The sequence below is a fragment of the Cydia pomonella genome, chromosome 12 (genome assembly GCF_033807575.1).
Source record: "Cydia pomonella isolate Wapato2018A chromosome 12, ilCydPomo1, whole genome shotgun sequence".
Classification (NCBI taxonomy): Eukaryota; Metazoa; Arthropoda; class Insecta; order Lepidoptera; family Tortricidae; genus Cydia; species Cydia pomonella.
The window spans coordinates 10831570-10849854 of NC_084714.1; the positions used below are offsets into that span (position 1 = coordinate 10831570).

Genomic DNA, 18285 nt, shown 5'->3' on the forward strand with positions numbered 1-18285 from the left:
TTCTTATATTGAACTATTTATATTTAGAAATAATAGACATACTTAAAATTGAAACCATATCACCGGTCAGGTCAAAAATGAGACACGCACTCGGGATACTTACACATTCATATCTTATTAATTACACTTATTTTTATAAAATAGTGAATTCTTTTAAATGCAACGGAAAATAAAAAGTGCATGTAAAAATCAGAACCTCAGCCATGAAGATCGTAAGTTCTTGTACTTACTAGACAACATTGACTATTTTAAGTTTATTGCATAAAGACAAAAAGCCTGTGGTCTTCATGGTTCAACTGGCTTTTAATAGAATTTATTCATTTGCATTTTTGTCGAATACACAAGAAAATGCAAATAAATATTACACAAGTATACAAAAATGCTATCTTATTGAAAATTAATGTTTATATTCGTCGTCTTGCACAAATATCTTATTAGACAACTCGCTAACTCCGAAAACTTGTAATTGTAACACAAATAACACTACACATACCTATTTAAAAATTTCGACATAGCCCCAAAACATCAATAGAATCACACCATATATATTCATACCAAAGAGTCCATGTGTTTTCTGATACAGTTTATTTTGTGTCATAAAAGTGACAGTCACTACAATATCTTGCACCACAATTCAAGGAAAAGTTAAATACGTACTTAGTAATTACCTACAGAACAAACAAGATACTAGTAAAATAACTATGTACCATTTTGGGCTTATACCGAAATATTTTTTTTCCCAAGCCTGATTTTGTTATTATTTGTGTATTTTACAAAGCAGTAATAATGGAGGTACAAAAGAAACTTTATTATAACCATTTAATTAGACTGTACTTGTATCAAATTATAGCATGATAATGGTTTTATCGAAGGGTATCCCCGTCACTAACAGATGTTGCAGCATAATCCTTAAGTACGACTAAAAAATACAGTCATAAATCTTTACAACCCGATGTTATTAATTTATTTCAAACTCCTAATTTAAACAACAGTTGTCAGTGCAATTATTTTAAACCATTATGCAATAAAAAAAATCCTTAATCCTAGAAAAAAAAACACTTGTTAAAATTTATATCCTTTTATAAGCCTTACAGTCCCATGACCTGATGAGACAGACTAAAGTATAGAGATGTATACATATACATATGTATTGCAATTTTTTTGGAAGCCGAATATACCACTGCTATCAGATTTAGTAAACATACAGACATGTAATTCAAATAAACAATGCGTTTTATAGACTGAATCGGTTGCACCAATTCAGTCTATAAAACGCATAGTAATGTAACAATTCAGAATTTCGAAAAACACCCTGAATATCATATTCAACTTAACTTTCGAAATAACTGAATATACCTTTCGGTAATTTTAATAGCTCTTTGCTGAGTTACGACGTTAGCCAGTCCGTCTGTTGTAGTAGGTAACACATATTAAGAGCCCATCAACGTGCTCACTAGCGCCACTGGAAAATAATTGTTATGGTTTAAATTTAACGATAGATATTTAAAAAAAGGGGCCGCTACGGACTGTATTTTGTATTTAAGTACCTTTTGATACATCAAACTAGTTTCTAGTTAATTTAAATACAAAATACAGTACGTAGCGGCCCCCTTCTTTAAATATATACCGTTAAATTAAAATAATCACAATTATTTAGCAGTGGCGCTAGTGAGCACGTTGATGGGCTCTTAACTAATTTTTCATTTCCTTACCTTTATCAGAATATTTTTAAAAAGCTGAGATACCTATTGCAGCAACCATGAGTCAACTATTTAATTGCATGTCTATAAATTTACACAAGGTATTTTGTAATAAATGTCCATAGCGTAGAGCAATCATTAATTGAAGACGCATTACCTATGTCATGTCACTTGGTTTAGAGAGTCAAATAGAACCCATCAAATTTCAAAACACATTCAGTTTCAGTTCCTAAAACGCCTAAGAAAATGAATAATAATTCTTTGAGTTAAAAAAATCTTACATTATAAAGGAACTAGCACTGTCATGCTGGAGAGTTTTCACACAAAGAAAAAAAAACAAGACCCAGCAACATATCATAGCAAACTAACATAAGAAGGATAAGAATAGCGTCTTCAGTTATGTATGATCTAAGCTCGTCCACAATCAAGTTCCTACAACATTTACCTTTTTATCTTTTTTAATTTTTTCATAAAAAAAAAAACATCAATAACGCGTCAAGCTCCCGGGCACAAGCAAGCTAATGTAAACCTTACTTGAAAGTGTGACGGTTACATTGACAGCGTCCGCCATAACACCTGTAGTTGTGCCTGGCGCTGTGGGTACGACTAGTTACGACGCCTAGGTGTTCTTGGCGTTCAAAAGGTTAAACAAAAATAATCGTGATAAAATGACTGAAATTCAAATTGCTGCCTATTAATACATTATGGGGTGTTACATGCTGATAAAAGCATTCAACTTTCAGCTTATGGCCCCCTCTCTAACTCATAGTCAGGGCTATAACCGCAAAAATCGAAGTTCGTCAATTGCGGGCATTTTTCTCTATCACTCTAATTACGTCTTAGTGAGAGTAAAAGAGAAGGATCCCCGCAATTTGCGAAAATCGGTTTTCGCGGTAGGCCCCCAGTTGTAGTGATGTCTGGCCCGACATAGATAAAAATTGGAAAACATATTCTGCTTCCAAATATCCCAAAAAAAAGTAGGTCCTACTGCTTTCGTGTTATGAGAGGTCATAAACTTGAGATTATTCCGCGTCGTCGTAGCGAACTCTGAAAAAAAGAACAGTATTTAAATGCAACAGAATAAAATATTAGCAGAATAGATTTATAAATTCATGTTTTTTTTATTCATAAATGCTATGCCATAATTGTTTGACCCTATTTGTCATTGCCACATTTGTGTTTGTTGTTTAACAGAGGTATGCTAAGTTTCATGAACAAGGGGGCTGTAGTCCATGCATATTCGCATGGGCCGCCGCGTGAAAAAATCTATATACTACAAGGGCACAGCCCGGTTTAAGCCAGTTAATGGAGATTATGTAGCATCTGAAATTTGAGAAATGATTATCACTATTATAGGGACTGATTTAATAATCTCACTACCTCTGCTTTTGACCACGCCTCTTACTGAGTCTGCGGCCTGAAGAAGGGGCTTGTAAGGTAAAGCGGTTAGTAGTACCGGGTGCCACTCTTAAACTGCGAGCATCTGTGGATTTGGCTGCTTCCACCTAAAAATTACAATTAGAAAATGGCAATGTATGTCAAGTGATAAATGAAATTGTAGATTTCTCATCCTACTTGCTAACTAAGAAGATGCTTGGGTTGAAAAAAAAATTGAATTTATAATTTACCTTTTCCATGAATTTATTGATCAAGTCTTTGCAGTTGAGATTGCTTTCTGGCTCCCAAGAATCAAATTTGTTAGACCATCCCTTCCAATGGATCAGGAATTCCCTTTTGCCATTCTTGCCATGGTGGACTTCTAAGATACGATCAACCTGCAAACCGATATCTATATTTAGTAAAAATATTCTTTTATCACTTTCTTTAATAATGAAACTTCATCAGTGATTTGTATACATGTACAGTCAGCGTCAAATACTTTGTAGCAGTCAAAGTGGCCAAATAGTTCGGTACACCATACTAAATATATGGTGTACCGAACTATTTGGCTACTTTGGTTGCTACAAAGTATTTGACGCTGACTGTACCTACATCGTATGTATAGATGCATAAACTAGTGCGCTTGCGACTAAAACCTTGTCAAACCACTCTTGTTCAGTATTAAATCAGCAATAGCAATACACGGTCGATTTACTTCCATACGTCCCAGTGACGACGAGGATGGGATCCGAACCCACCCGTGTGTTTAAAAAAAATAGTTATGTCGTTTTTGGGTAATTTGACCGATTTTGACCTGCGAGTGGCAGATATTTAAAGGACGATTGACACAATTTATTCAGATTAATAATGTGAAGGATGAAAATAAAAGTGAAATTCTTATAACTCATCTTACTGACGAGTCATACCGGTTGTTGCGAAATCTCGCTTATCCTTCGGAAGTGGATGGGGTTAGTTATGACCAGCTGATTAAATATCTGGACGATCATTTTAAGCAGAAGAAGTGCACATATGCAGATAAGGCACGTTTTTATGGAGCGACAAGGAACGTAGGGGAAACTTTAGGAGACTGGGCGGCACGATTGAGAGGTCTAGCTAGCTACTGTGACTTCGGGACCGCCTTAGTAACGATTCTAGCAGATCGTTTTGTCCTAGGCCTAGGTTCAGGCTCTGAACGTGACAGATTATTTGAGCAAGATGCATCGTCGATTAAAATTGGACAGGCCTTGGAAATAGCGGAGAAAGCAGAATCTGCTAAGGAAGGAAAGGCTGTGATGGCATCATGGTACCAGCTCCATCAAGGAGGAGCCCCTATATCGAGCGAGCAGTGAAGGGCGGTACGCGGCAGGCGGCAGCAGTGGAGCGCGGCGCGCGGGCTCCGACGGCGGGCCGTGATAACCAGCGAGACGCTTCCCGGTGCTCCGTATGCGGCATGAAGAGTCACGAGGGTGACCGGTGTCGTTACAAGACCTATCGTTGTCAAAAGTGTGAAGTCGTAGGTCACTTGAAGAAAGTGTGCAAAAATACACGCCTCAATAATATGGAGTGTGACGGTAACTCGGTCGAGCAAAACTGTTGCGAGGAAGGCCATATGTTTAATTTAAGGTACGTAAACACCAAACCAATTAAATGTAATATTAGGAGGTGTTCCCGTTGTTATGGAATTAGATTGCGGATCGGGTGCGACTGTGATGTCACACAAAAAGTACAAGAAATTATTTTCTAAATATAAATTGGAAGTGTAACATTAAAATGTGTCTATACGATGGCCATAAAATCTCTCCGCTGTGTGGATTTACTGTAGACGCTAATTATAACGGCCGATTTGAACGCATTAATATATTTGTATTAAAAAACGACGGGCCAGGCCTTCTGGGGCGAGACTTTATGGTCGCGTTTGATTTAGAATTACGTACAAAGGTGAACAAAATAAATAATTATAACGACGCTGACGTAAACAAGTTATTGGAACGACACTGACTTGTGGCGTGATGAGCTCGGGTCTTTTAATAAATTTAAAGTAACATTAAAATTGAAAGATAATGCATTTCCGAAATTTTTAAGCCCCGGTTAGTACCCTTTGCCTTAAAAGACAAGGTAGAAGAGGAATTAAACCGTTTGGTAAAATTAGGTATTTTAGTACCAGTTAATCATTCGCTGTACGCGACACCTATAGTTCCTGTTTTAAAAGAAAATGGCAAATTCAGGATAGCCGGCGATTATTCAGTAACATTAAATAAAGATTTAATTATCGACAAATATCCATTACCTCGAAACGAGGAGGTAACGAAGATAGGAGGGGGGGAATGTTATAGTAAAATTTATTTAAAAAATGCGTATAATCAATTTTTGTTATGTGATTCGTCACAAGAACTTACAACTATAAATACGTCCAAGGGTCTCTTTAAATACACTCGATTAGTCTATGGCTTTGGCCCCTGCTCCAGCTATTTTTCAGAAATCAATGGAAATACTTCTTTCTGGAATCGAAGGTGTATTAAGTTGTTGGTTTGACGATATATGCATAACCGATCCTAATAAAACAATTAATCTCAGTAGGTTACGCAAGGTTCTAACTAGGCTAAATGACGCGGGTCTTAGGTTACAACAGGAAAAATGTGATTTTTTTTAAACCGAGTGTTACGTATTTAGGGTACGTGATAAATAAGGAGGGACTGCATACGTGCCCTGATAAGGTTAGGCCTATAATTAACGCGCCAGAACCAAAAAACATAACTGAACTCCAAAGTTTTATAGGTGTAGTGAACTACTACAGGAATTTCATTCCTAATGCTTCTAGCATTATGAGTCCCACTATACGAGTTGACGCGAGCGGGCGTGGAGTGGCAGTGGGGCGAGCGACAGTGCAGCACCATGCGGCGGATCAAGCAGGAGTTGGCCTCCGAGCGGACGCTAGCGCATTTTGAGCCCTCGGTACAGCTGACGCTGGCATGGGACTCTGGACATGCGGGTCTTGGAGAGGTACTTTCCTTGAAGGACCGAGCGAGCTTTGAGCGACCTTTGGCCTTATTTTTTATTTTTATTTTATTTTATTTTAACAACAACAAAATTACACAGCATTACAGTATATACTAATGCACTGCGAAATTTAGGACAGAAAGTATATAAATGCATACACATCAGGTACAGAATACAATCTGGGACTAAGTAGGTAGATCATTAAATTGTGTTATACATAAAAATAGAATTACAAAACACAGGAGAACCTTAATAACTAACTGAGGACGGACGGTCATCCATTGCCTCACAATGGTTTTTGCATTGCTCACAAATTTGCCTCCAATTACTGGCAAAAAGATCGCAGTCTGGAGCCGACTGGAGAAGTGCGTTGATGTAGTGCAAAGCACGAACCAGTGGTGATTGCCTGTACGCCTTCGTGCGTGCTTTAGGAGCCGCAAGTAAGTCGCGATTACGAGGCCTAAAATTGAACTTTGCGACGGACAGAGAAGGGATGAGGAGGCGTACCAGCTGTGAGACCAGCTGAGGGCAGTCTGAATCTCCACGTAATATTCTGCACGCGCCGATCATAAGTGCATAATTACGCCTCACTTCTAAGGAGTTAAAACCCAGAGTTCCAAGTAAATATTTTGTCGGGTAAAGGAAAGGATAATACCCATAGACTTTTTTAAATAAAAATCTTAGAAAAGTCTTTTGGATTTTCTCCAGAAGCAAAGCGTAAGTGACCTCATGGGGGTTCCACACCACAGACGCTGCCTCCAGTTTACTCCTAACTAGAGAGGTATAAACAATCTTGATAACAATCGTGTTGTCAAAATCACGAACGTTACGGATGACAAATCCCAATCTCCGATAGCATTCGGTAGCTAGGGTTCTCATATGAGCATGAAAGTTAAGATGCGGGTCAAATATGACACCTAGGTCTTTAATAGTGTCAACGCGGTTAATTAATTTCGTTCCTAACATGTAATTACCAACTAGCGGACTACGAGATCGGCTAAAAGACATCACAGAGCACTTCTCAGGGTGAAAAATCAGTTTGTTTGAGATACTCCATTCATATACCCTGTTAATATCTTCCTGGAGCGATTCAATGTCAGAAAGTTGTTGTAGACCATAAACAAGCTTTAGGTCGTCGGCGTAAAGAAGACATCGCGCACATCCAGGGAGAGACGCCAAGTCGTTGATCATAACGCCGAACAGAAAAGGGCCTAGAATTGAACCCTGGCTTACTCCGGAGCGAGTATGGTAGGAATCGGAGACGAAGCATCCGTGCTGCACGTACTGCTGCCTATCGCGTAGATAACTCGCAAAAAACCGGAGCAGTTTTGGCGAGAAACCGATGTTACATAGCTTCCTCAGTAGTATATCGTTATCTACGCGATCAAAGGCTTTTTTAAAATCAAAGTACAGCACGTCTACCTGTATCCCCCTATCCAAATGCTCAGAGATAGAGTCTACTAGGGTTAAAAGGTTGGTCTCGACAGAACGCCTAGGCCTAAAACCATGCTGAGCGTCACAGAGATAGGGCTGCACTTGGGAGGCTATATGCTTGTTTATGATAGATTCAAACAACTTTGCAATAGAGGAAAGAATCGCTATGGGACGATAGTTTTCAACCTTGGTTGCTTCGCCTGACTTTGGAATCGGCCGTACCCGTGTTACCTTCCAGTGACTCGGGTACTCCCCAGCACGTAGGGCTAGGTTGAAAATGTGACATATAGGTTGTGCTAGCCAGTCTTTGCAACCCTTTAGAATGTACGCCGGGATAGCATCAGGACCCAGTGAGCTTTGAGGCTTCAGACAAGCTATGCCAGATTTTACATCCTGAAGGGATATTGTGCCGATATGAATCAAATTAGCAGTGTTCGACCGATCTTGTTCAATGGTTTTAGAGGGGTCAAGTAATGGTACACAAGGAAGGAAGACACTCGAGAAGAAGTTTGCGAAAGCCTGAGCCGCCTCTACACCCTCATAAGGCTTCCCATCGCATAACACTCGGTTTTGAAACCCACCCTTACATTTTAAGTTGTTAATATGTTGCCAAAAAACACGAGGATTACCAGTGATGTTGGTCTGAACACTGCCAATATAGCTCTCATAGGCTTTTGATGTTCTCGACTTTATATCGGCTCTGAGTTTGGAAAATCTGGTATATGCTTCTGTTTCTCCAGTTTGTTTCCACTTTCGGTGAAGAAAAGCCTTCCGTTGTATGTCTCTTATAAGATCAGCTGTAAACCAAATCGGATACCGTCTACTGGGCTTACTGGACCTTCTCTTCCTGGGTATGCACAAGTCAAAAAAGCCGTAAATCAATTTATAAAAGCGGTCCACGGCGACATTGACATCTTGGGCTTCAAACACGCTTATCCAAGACGCATCGGAAATTAGTTGGTAAAGAAGCTCGTAATTGCCCATTGAGAAATTCCAGTCACGCCGAGTATCAAGATTGCTAGGGTCGATCTCCACAGTGTCACTTACGGCTTTCATGAGCGGGATAGAAATTTCGAGAGGTGGATGATAAGCATCGGCATATGGAACTAGGCTGCCCTCCGGGTCCTCACTAACCATAACACCATGAGCACGTTGTCGCACCAGCACTACATCAAGCATTCCTCCACGCGCATTTAACACCTCGTTAATTTCAATGAAATCACAGACTGTGGTAAAAAAACAATAATAACTTAGGATACTGGTTGAGGTATACTTAGGGTTAAGATTCAAGTCACCTATGATTATAACAGCACCAATAGAGTCAATAAACGACTCTATTTTTTGAAAAAACTGCATATACACACTTTCGGAAGAGTTAGGTGGAATATATACAGCACACAAATGAAACAGTGTTTCGCCCACAACAAAAGAGGTCCACAAATCCTCTCCGTCGGCGGTTTCAAACTCTCGTCGCCGCCGTAGACTAATACCTGGCCTCGCAGCAACCAATGCTCCTCCGCCCTGTCGTCCGGTGACGCGATCTCGGCGCAAGACGCTCCAAGCATCTCCCACTAGTTCCGGGTCCTCTACAGATGCTGTCAACCATGACTCAGTGACGACTACAATATCACTTTCGTGAGAAAGAATACTTTGTTTAAAAAATTTTAACTTCGTGTTGAGACCTCTGACATTTTGGTAGGCTATGCTAATGGTGAGACCATTAGTTTGTATTGGGGGTTTCTTTACTTACGATCACTGACCGCAAGTGAACGTAACTACAGTCAGATACAAAAAGAAGCTACGAGCCTTATATTTGGTGTGAAAAAGTTCTATCAATATCTTTACGGCCGTAGCGAACCTTTTATCCTTAAGACGGATCACCGACAATACAGGTATATCTGTGACCACGGCGCTTCGTCTTCAAAGGTATGCAATCATATTATAAGCATATAATTACATTGTGCAAAATACGACTGGTAAAAGTACGTAATGTAGTAGCAGATTAATTCTCTCGAGCTCCGTTAGCGGAAACGGTAACCGCTACGGATAAGGAATTCGATAAATTTAGTTCGTTAAAGGATTAGACTTTGAGAACTGTCAAAGTTACTTGTCAGGGTAAAACCTTGCTCGCGATTTAAGACGAAATTTAGTAGTAAAAGCGTGTTTTATCCTATAAAAACTGTTTTAATGTGCTTGTGAGTAGTTGTGGAAACTGTGATAGTGTTTTCTACATGTAAAACTATAAACTTTGAACAATATTAGTGCTAAATATCTATGTCTGACAATTATCCCAATCTAAATATATAAGTCTACCCTTAATATTTTTCTCAAGTTGTCATTTAGTGTTGCCAGTGCAAATACTCTAAAATCTACCAAAATACATCCGAGAATACGAAAACAATGTCAGGGAAGAAAATTGCAAGTCCAAACGTATCAGCACAGGGAAAATGCACAAGATGTCAGAAGTCGTCAAATGAAAAAAAGCTTTCAGCTAATTGTGATTTGTGCAAGAATCTCTTCTGTAGCGACTGCCATGGCCTGTCACCGACGGAAGTTAGAGTGCTTGAACTAAAGACTGTTGCTCGAGTTATGAGTTTTTACTGCACTGACTGCAGATCGGCAATAACACAGTTGCCAATGATTCTAAAAAAACTGGATGAACTAACTGGAGAAGTGCAGAAGCTCCGCGTGCGCCAAAGCATGCTGGAGACAGAGTCGGCAGTTCGAGAAATAACGGAAAGATCGAACCGGGCGAACAACATTATAATCTACGACATTCCAGAATCTATTAGTGAGGCGGCCGAAGAGAGGAAAGAGCATGATGTGCGTGAAACAATGAATTTGATAACCAGCGTTTCAAAGAACGTGAGCTGTGTCGGAATAAAAGCGTTTCGCCTGGGTGCTAAGTGCAGCAGCCGCACGTCGCCGCGCCCTCTGAAGGTCATCTTACGCAGCAAGAGTGAGGCGCTGGAAGTGCTTAGCAACAGAAAAAAGCTAGCGAAGCCAACGTCCGTGAAAGCTGACCTTACACCCATGCAAAGAGAATACCTTCAGTATTTAAGAGAAGAGCTTAACAAGCGTATAAGCGAAGTTGAAACAGGGATCACAATCAAGTACATCCGGGGCCACCCAACAATCGTAAAGACCGACCAGTCGGCTGCCAGACCGGCAAAAAACCAATAATTCATACCAGATATCGCCGGAATGATCCGACTGCCACCAACAATAAAGCCATTGCAGTTGGAGTACCCTTACCTCCTATTATTACTGTCAGTATTTTTTACACTAATATTCAATCTATTACTTCCAAACTCGACCTACTTATTGCTAGAGTACATAACCTGAAACCCACTCTGATTGTTATTACAGAAACATGGCTCAAACCAAATGTTCCCGACTCGATGATAAAAATACCAGGCTATGACTTATATAGAGATGACCGGACTGAAAAACGTAGTGGTGGAGTAGCAATATATGCTGCGAATGGACTGGATATTAAAATAAAAACTAAATTGGACACTAAGTATAACACAAAACTTACAAACTCTGAATGCCTATTCTTGGACGTGGAAATTGGTAACTGCAAATTCATTTTATGCGGTGTATATAGGGGACATGACTCAACAATTGATCAGGACAATATCCTTCTCAATAGGCTGAGCGTGGCTTCGGAGTCTAATCTACTTGTCGCTATGGGGGATTTTAACTACGGTGGAGTCAAATGGCCATTAGATAGTTCAGGATACCTGACACCGCGAGAAGATAACTTTTTACAGTGGTACAACAATACGAACTTCCATCAACTGGTAAATAAAGATACTAGATTTCGCCAAGGCAACCAACCATCCTGCTTAGATCTTATTCTAACAAACGATGATATACTAATAGCAAAAGTTGACCACCAAGCCCCTATTGGCAAAAGTGATCACACCTGCCTGCAAGCTACCATACAGTTGCAAACAAGGACACCCAATGCCACTAGACAGTTGCGATATAATTACAACAAAGCTGATTTTGACAAAATAAACGAGACAATTTCACTCAGATTACCACAAAAAATGGAATCGGTGGATAATGTTATAGAACAGTACAATATATTTCTTACTGAAGTGAAGGACGCAGTTGCCCTATATGTACCACAGGCTAAAACTAATGCTGTTGCACCTGATAAGCCGTGGATCAATAAAGAGATTCGAGATATGATTAAGCAGAAAATAGAACTATGGGACAAATATGTGCTTACTGGCTTGGATAAATTTCACAAGCACTACCGAAAGCTAAATAACAAGCTAACGAACCTCATAAGAACATGCCGCATAAAATATGAAACAGACTTATTAGAAACTGGACCAAAGCGGTTCTACTCCTACATTCGCCACCAACTAACATCGAAGGTCAGCACACCTAACGTCGTTTGCAATAAACAAGGACATACTGTAACTTGCGCCCCTGATATCGCTGAAGTTTTTGCGGATCAGTTCGAGGATGTCTTTCAGGTAGAACCTCAAGGACAACTGCCACACCTAGATCCATCCCTTAGAGTTGAGGAGTGTATTACAAATATTACATTTTCGATAGATAAAGTTAAACAGGTAACTAAAGAAATGAATTCAGATTCTGCACCTGGACCAGATGGCATTCCTGTTACATTGCTGCAAAAGTGTGACACCTTGGTTGGCCATGATAATGCAGAATGCAGACATCATATGACACAGGCATTTTACCTGAACAATGGAAAACGGCAACCGTGACACCAATATTCAAGAAGGGAAATAAGCTTGAACCATCTAACTACAGGCCAATAAGTCTCACTAGTGTAGTATGCAAAGCCCTGGAGAAAATTCTGGTTAAACACATAAGAGGATTCCTTGCCCTGCACAGTGTGATTGGTGACCAGCAGCATGGTTTCTGTCCGCATCGCTCTACAGTGTCCAACTTGCTGTCTTGCCTCTCCTCCTGGACTAAAAGTTTTGACAAGAGGGACCCTACAGATGTAATTTACCTTGACTATGAAAAGGCCTTCGACAAAGTTCCCACAGAGAGGCTACTTTATAAACTGGAACACTTGGGAATCCGTGGGAAACTATTAATATGGATAAGGGCCTTTCTACAACATAGAACCTTTGAAGTTCGAGTTGGTGAGACTAAGTCACGGCAGCATGAGATACAGAGTGGAGTACCACAGGGTTCAGTTTTAGGCCCGCTGCTTTACATACTATACACTGTTGACCTTCCATGCCGCCTCAAATGCAGTATTAGTACTTTTGCGGATGACACCAAGTTATTTGCTAACCCACTCCTAGATTACAGCCAACTACAAGACGATCTAGATGCAATAGTAAGCTGGTCTAAGGAATGGTTAATCAATCTGAATTCTGCCAAATGTATAATACTTCACATAGGAAATCGGAATCCCCGCCAGATTTACAACTTGGAAGGCACTCCACTAACGGCTGTAAAAGCACAAACTGACCTAGGTGTTAAAATCTCTGAGGACCTAAAGTGGGAAGAGCACATATCTACAATGGTTAAGAAAGCCAGAAGCATGATTTACCTCATTAGAAAAGCCTTCAAGACCTTAACACCGTATATGATGCTAAAAATATACAAAACATATGTCAGACCCGTACTGGAGTATGCTTTTCAAGCCTGGAGTCCTTACTTTGCCAAGGACATTGAGATGCTCGAGAAAGTACAACGCAGTTTCACGAAACTGCCAAGGCAACTTAAAAACAAGCCATATGAAGAGAGACTGAAGGAACTGAACCTCACTACTCTAAAGCACCGCAGAGAACGTGGCGACCTAATAGAGACGTACAAAATACTATCTGGGCACTATGACCTCAAGGATTTCCAAGAGATGTTCAAGCGTAACAACAACAACCGTCTGAGAGGTCATCATTTAAAGCTGGAAAGGCATAGGGCTCACAGTAACCCATACAAACACTTTTTTAGCAATCGAGTGGTGAGGGCTTGGAACAGACTCCCAGAAGATGTGGTTTCAGCACCAAATGTGAACCAGTTTAAAAATAAATTAGACAAGCACATTATATCTACTACTCGTTCATGATAACTATCTTTATGAATATTGGATACAGGTCATATCAGTTGTCAAACTGCCTGCCTGCTTATTAAATAATAATAATAAAGTTCTTAGATTCGGTTTTACCGACGGTCACCTCAAGCGATATCGAGCAGGCTACAGAAAATGACCCTATTTTAAAAACGGTGATAAATTATGTTTATAAAGGTTGGCCACGTAAGGTAAGTTGTAAATCAATAAATCCTTATTTTCAATGTAAAACCGACTTGCACATTGAAAATGGGACCTTACTGCGCAGGCATTGGGTCGTAATTCCTAGTACGCTAAGGCAAAAGATGTTACTCCAATTGCATAGTTCACATTTAGGCATGATAAAAATGAAGTCCAATGCGCGGGCTCGGGCCAGGAATCGATGCCGATATCGAGCGTTGGGCCGCTACCTGCGTCACATGCACCGCGCTAAGGCCAGCGCCGCCGAGAGAGGCACCGGCGCCCTGGCCTAGGCCGCCCGGGCCTTACCACCGTATTCACATAGACTACATGTCAATAGGGCAAGGGGCTCATAGTCGTAGACGCATACAGTAAATGGCTGGAATGTATCTATATGAATAATGGTATGACAACGCAAGAATTAGTTTCTAAACTCAAGCGTTTATTTGCAACTTTTGGGTTACCACATGCATTGGTTTCAGATAATGATGATAAAATAAATTGTAAAGAATTCATTACGTTTTGTTCCAGTAACAACATTCAATATATTACGTCACCCATTTATCACCCGAACAGTAACGGAATGGCCTAAACATCTGTAAAAATTTGCAACAAAAATGCTAAAATGTATTTTAAGAGAAAATTGAAAAGATATTGGGCTATTTATTTGAGTATAGAAACTCCGTTCACTGCACCACGGGCGAAACACCGGTCAAGCTTATGTTCGGAAGGAATTTAAGAACGAGACTCAATTTAAATTTGCCACCCGTAAAACAAAATTGTTCTGAGCCTCCGCCTCATAAAAGAAGTTTCGAGATTGGTGACGTTGTTTTAGCCCGGTGGTATACAGTGCAAGAAATGAAACTTGGGAACATGGTATTATTAAGAGTATAGTAGGTAATAAAATGTTTAAAGTGTACATGTTCGATTTTGAGTCTTACTGTATAAGACATACGGATCAATTAATTAAGTACAAGGGCAATGTTAAATTTGATATACCGCCTATTGATTCAGTGTCCACGACCCGGGGACCAACATTTCCTTCTCCATCAGTTACAACCGAATTGCCTGCACCTGAATCGAAAGGTCCCGAGGGAGAGAGGAATGTAGTCCAGGGTGAGGACAGACTGCTACGGCGACGTCGGCGAGCAAGGGGCCAGGGCCCGCGAGCCGGCGGACGCCGCCGTGGACGGCGCGCAGGCGCAAGCGCCGGAACCGGAACCGGTAGCGCCTGCGGCTGTGCAGCCGCCGGCGGCCGCGCAGCCCGTACCACGGCACCAGTTGCGCCCGAGACAACCAGTAGATTATAAGATTAGATAATTGTGAATAAAATTAAGTTTTAACACATTCACTGCCAGACGAAAAACGGCACGCTACCCCAGGATCCGGGCAATATATATAAGCGCCCGCTGTGCGGGTTGGCAAACTCACATTATGATTAAACCAGTACTGTACGCCGAGCGCCCACCAGGCGGGCGCCCCTGCGTGCGCCAAGGCTGTGCTAAGTTTCATAGTCAAACATCCTAGTACTTTTATTTTGTCAGTACGGATCTACTCACGCCCTTCACAACGTGATGCATTTACAAAGGAATTATTAATGTAAGTAAACATAAATTACATATAAATTAAACCATTTAATCCGCGGCCAAAATTAATTATAATTTGACGCGGATTATCGGGTCGTGCATATACATAGGTTAGTCTCCAATTTGTAATTTAAGATATTAAAAAGTAATTGATGCCTAATTAAAACAAGAAATATTACTTTGCTAATCCGCGAGAAAATAACGTGTTAGTCAATCAGTGCTAATCCGTTATACTTACTTGCGTATTTTTACATGCAATTAATGTTCCCACCCTCCCACCGCAAATATAAATACGCAAATAAATATAACAACCCACCACCAAAAGTACAAAACTCGACACGTGTTTCGCCGCTCTACGAGGCATCCTCAGGAGATGCTGGAGATGTTGACGGTCTGACACCCGACAACTGACTGAGCTGTCTAGAACGGTCGGCCATATTTATACCTTGACCATTCCCCCTACTGTGCAAGTGTGAGTGAGATGGAAAAATTCGTAATAACGGCGAAGACGCAACATTCAAATGTTCGTTAAGAATCATCCCCCTATTGTTGTACTTACCTAATTATTTCCAACTGTTCCAGAACACTCAAACGCAATCCTTTCTCGCAAACATGTAAAATATCAAAAGAATGATTCTCAGGTAAAGCATGGCCACTGTCTATCAAGTGCTTCGCAAAATTTGACTTTTCTGGATGGTTGTGTCTGTATGACGCAACATGCTCCTTATACCTGGTAGTGAAATTACGGCCTGTTTGCCCCACATACACTTTATTACAATTATCACAAGTAAGCTTATAAACTCCAGATTTTTTTCCCTTCTCGATCTTATCTTTCCCATTGCAAAGTTTAGAGTGCAAAGTGTTGTTTGTCCTAAAAGCCACAGGAATGTCGTTAGATTTTAAAATTTTGTAAACTGCATCTGACAATTTGCCAACATAAGTTATGCTCGCTTTGTATTTCTTAATCGGCTCAGAGGATCGTGCAGCATACAACATATTGTTGACTATACTATTTCGCTTTTTTCTGATGATTCCATCCACAACAGACTTATCATAGCCATTCGAAACTGCTAAATGATAAATATTATTTAGTTCAGCTCGATAGTGTTCATCAGAAAGAGGCACAGTCAACATCCGATGCACATAACAATGAAAAGCAGCCAACTTATGCTGCCATGGATGCGTCGAAGAAGCCGGGATAACCGAATCAGTATGTGTAGGCTTACGGTAAATTTGGAAACGATGCCTATTATTCACTCTCGAAATTGTTAAATCCAGAAAATTCAATGAGTTGTCTTGCTCCAGTTCCTTTTTAAACTTGATTTTCGGATGCTTACTATTAAGGTCAGCAATAAAAGCATCCAGTTGGCCCATGCTCCCCATCCAACAAATAATCAAATCATCTACGTATCTAAAATAATATAATATATTATTATTGCCTACAATGTGCTGGTTCTCAAAATGGTCCATAAAAATATCCGCCATTAAAGGACTCAGCGGAGAACCCATAGCCAAACCATCACTTTGCAAATAATACTGTCCCCCAAATCTGAAATAATTTTGTTTCATACAAATCGTAGTTAGATCTATCAACTCATCTACCTCCCCTGGATGCAACCGTTGCTTTTCAAAAAGACCCCTAAGAATATCCAAAGTATCCCCATATGGCACATTCGTAAACAAACTGTCTACATCTAATGAAAGAAGGACAGCATTCTCTGGTATGTTAATATCTTTTATTTTCTCTATTAACTGCAAGCTATTCTTTAAACAATATTTCGGCTGGAACTGAGACTTCTGTCTAATAATACAATTCAACCTCTTAGCTAGATTATAAGTTGGCGCACCCAAGTAAGAGACCACTGGACGAACCGGAATATTATCCTTATGTATTTTTGGAAGTCCGTAAAGAATAGGAGCTCGTGGATTCATAGGCACAACCATGCTCTTTTGATGCTCGGTTTCAAAAACAAACATAGAATTTTTTATTGCATGTCTGAGATCTACGCAAGTAAGTATAACGGGTTAGCACTGATTGACTAACACGTTATTTTCTCGCGGATTAGCAAAGTAATATTTCTTGTTTTAATTAGCATGGATTTCCGCAAAGTAACGCCTGATTCTATTAATTATTTGAAAACGGCTTGCGTAGCCGAACAGGCACGACTTTACGTTAAACTAACTAAACAACATCGTGCAGCTGTCCAGAATGTTTGGTTTAACCAACAGTGCAAGCGTTTGAAGGTTGTTCCTAATTACATCCCTGTTCGCTGTAGTGGTAATTCTAGGGCTGCTAGGTTGGCTGTTAATGGGGCTCAGAGAATTTGGTTGAACGAAGAATCTCGCCACTGGTTTTCAGTAAGAGACAATTTGAAATTACATCTTAAGGTGTTATATTCAGAACTTTCATTTAAGTTGCATAATCTCGAGTTCGATATACTGGATCAAAAGGCGAGGTACTTTGCTTCTGAACTTGCACACGAGATGTACACCACCCAGCTTAATAAGTTGCATAGGTTAACAGAGTCAAGTTCTAGTTCATTTTTAAGGAGGAGGGAAATGGAACCAACAACACACCATGATTTCCATCCTCGCGTAAAGAATTTAACTAATGTAGACTTTGCTGAGAATGAAATTGGGCTTTTAGGAAAAGGATTAAAATATAATTTCCGGCCAAAAATAACTCAGGGAACTCTAGAGAATTTAGCAGTGGATTCAGAGGTTGCAATAGTGCGGGGCCGTGGTGATGTAGATACGAAGACCATGGTAGCTAATGTTATTAAGAGTTCTAGTCCAGCACAGGCTGAGGGTGCTGTTTCTGATGTTTTGGTGCTGAGATCTATACAACAGAAAGTGCAAGACAATGATTTGGTGGTTTCAAAAGCGGACAAAGGCAATTGTGATTATGGGGAAGGGACAATATAATCAGAAAATA

The 18285-nt window shown here is 40.2% G+C and overlaps 1 protein-coding gene and 1 pseudogene across 1 annotated transcript in view; one reads left to right on the top strand and one right to left on the bottom strand.

The window, feature by feature from the left end:
* LOC133523523 (chromobox protein homolog 1-like) overlaps nucleotides 1-18285 on the bottom strand; it is a 23541-nt gene continuing 5256 nt past the window's right edge. The window contains exons 4-6 of the mRNA XM_061859167.1: nucleotides 3329-3475; nucleotides 3081-3205; nucleotides 1-2747 (exon numbers count right to left, since the gene is read on the bottom strand). Of these exons, the coding sequence (XP_061715151.1) occupies nucleotides 2723-2747; nucleotides 3081-3205; nucleotides 3329-3475 (297 nt within the window). The 3' untranslated portion in view covers nucleotides 1-2722. The remainder of the gene's footprint in view (nucleotides 2748-3080; nucleotides 3206-3328; nucleotides 3476-18285) is intronic.
* LOC133523522 (uncharacterized) lies at nucleotides 3490-6137 on the top strand (annotated as a pseudogene).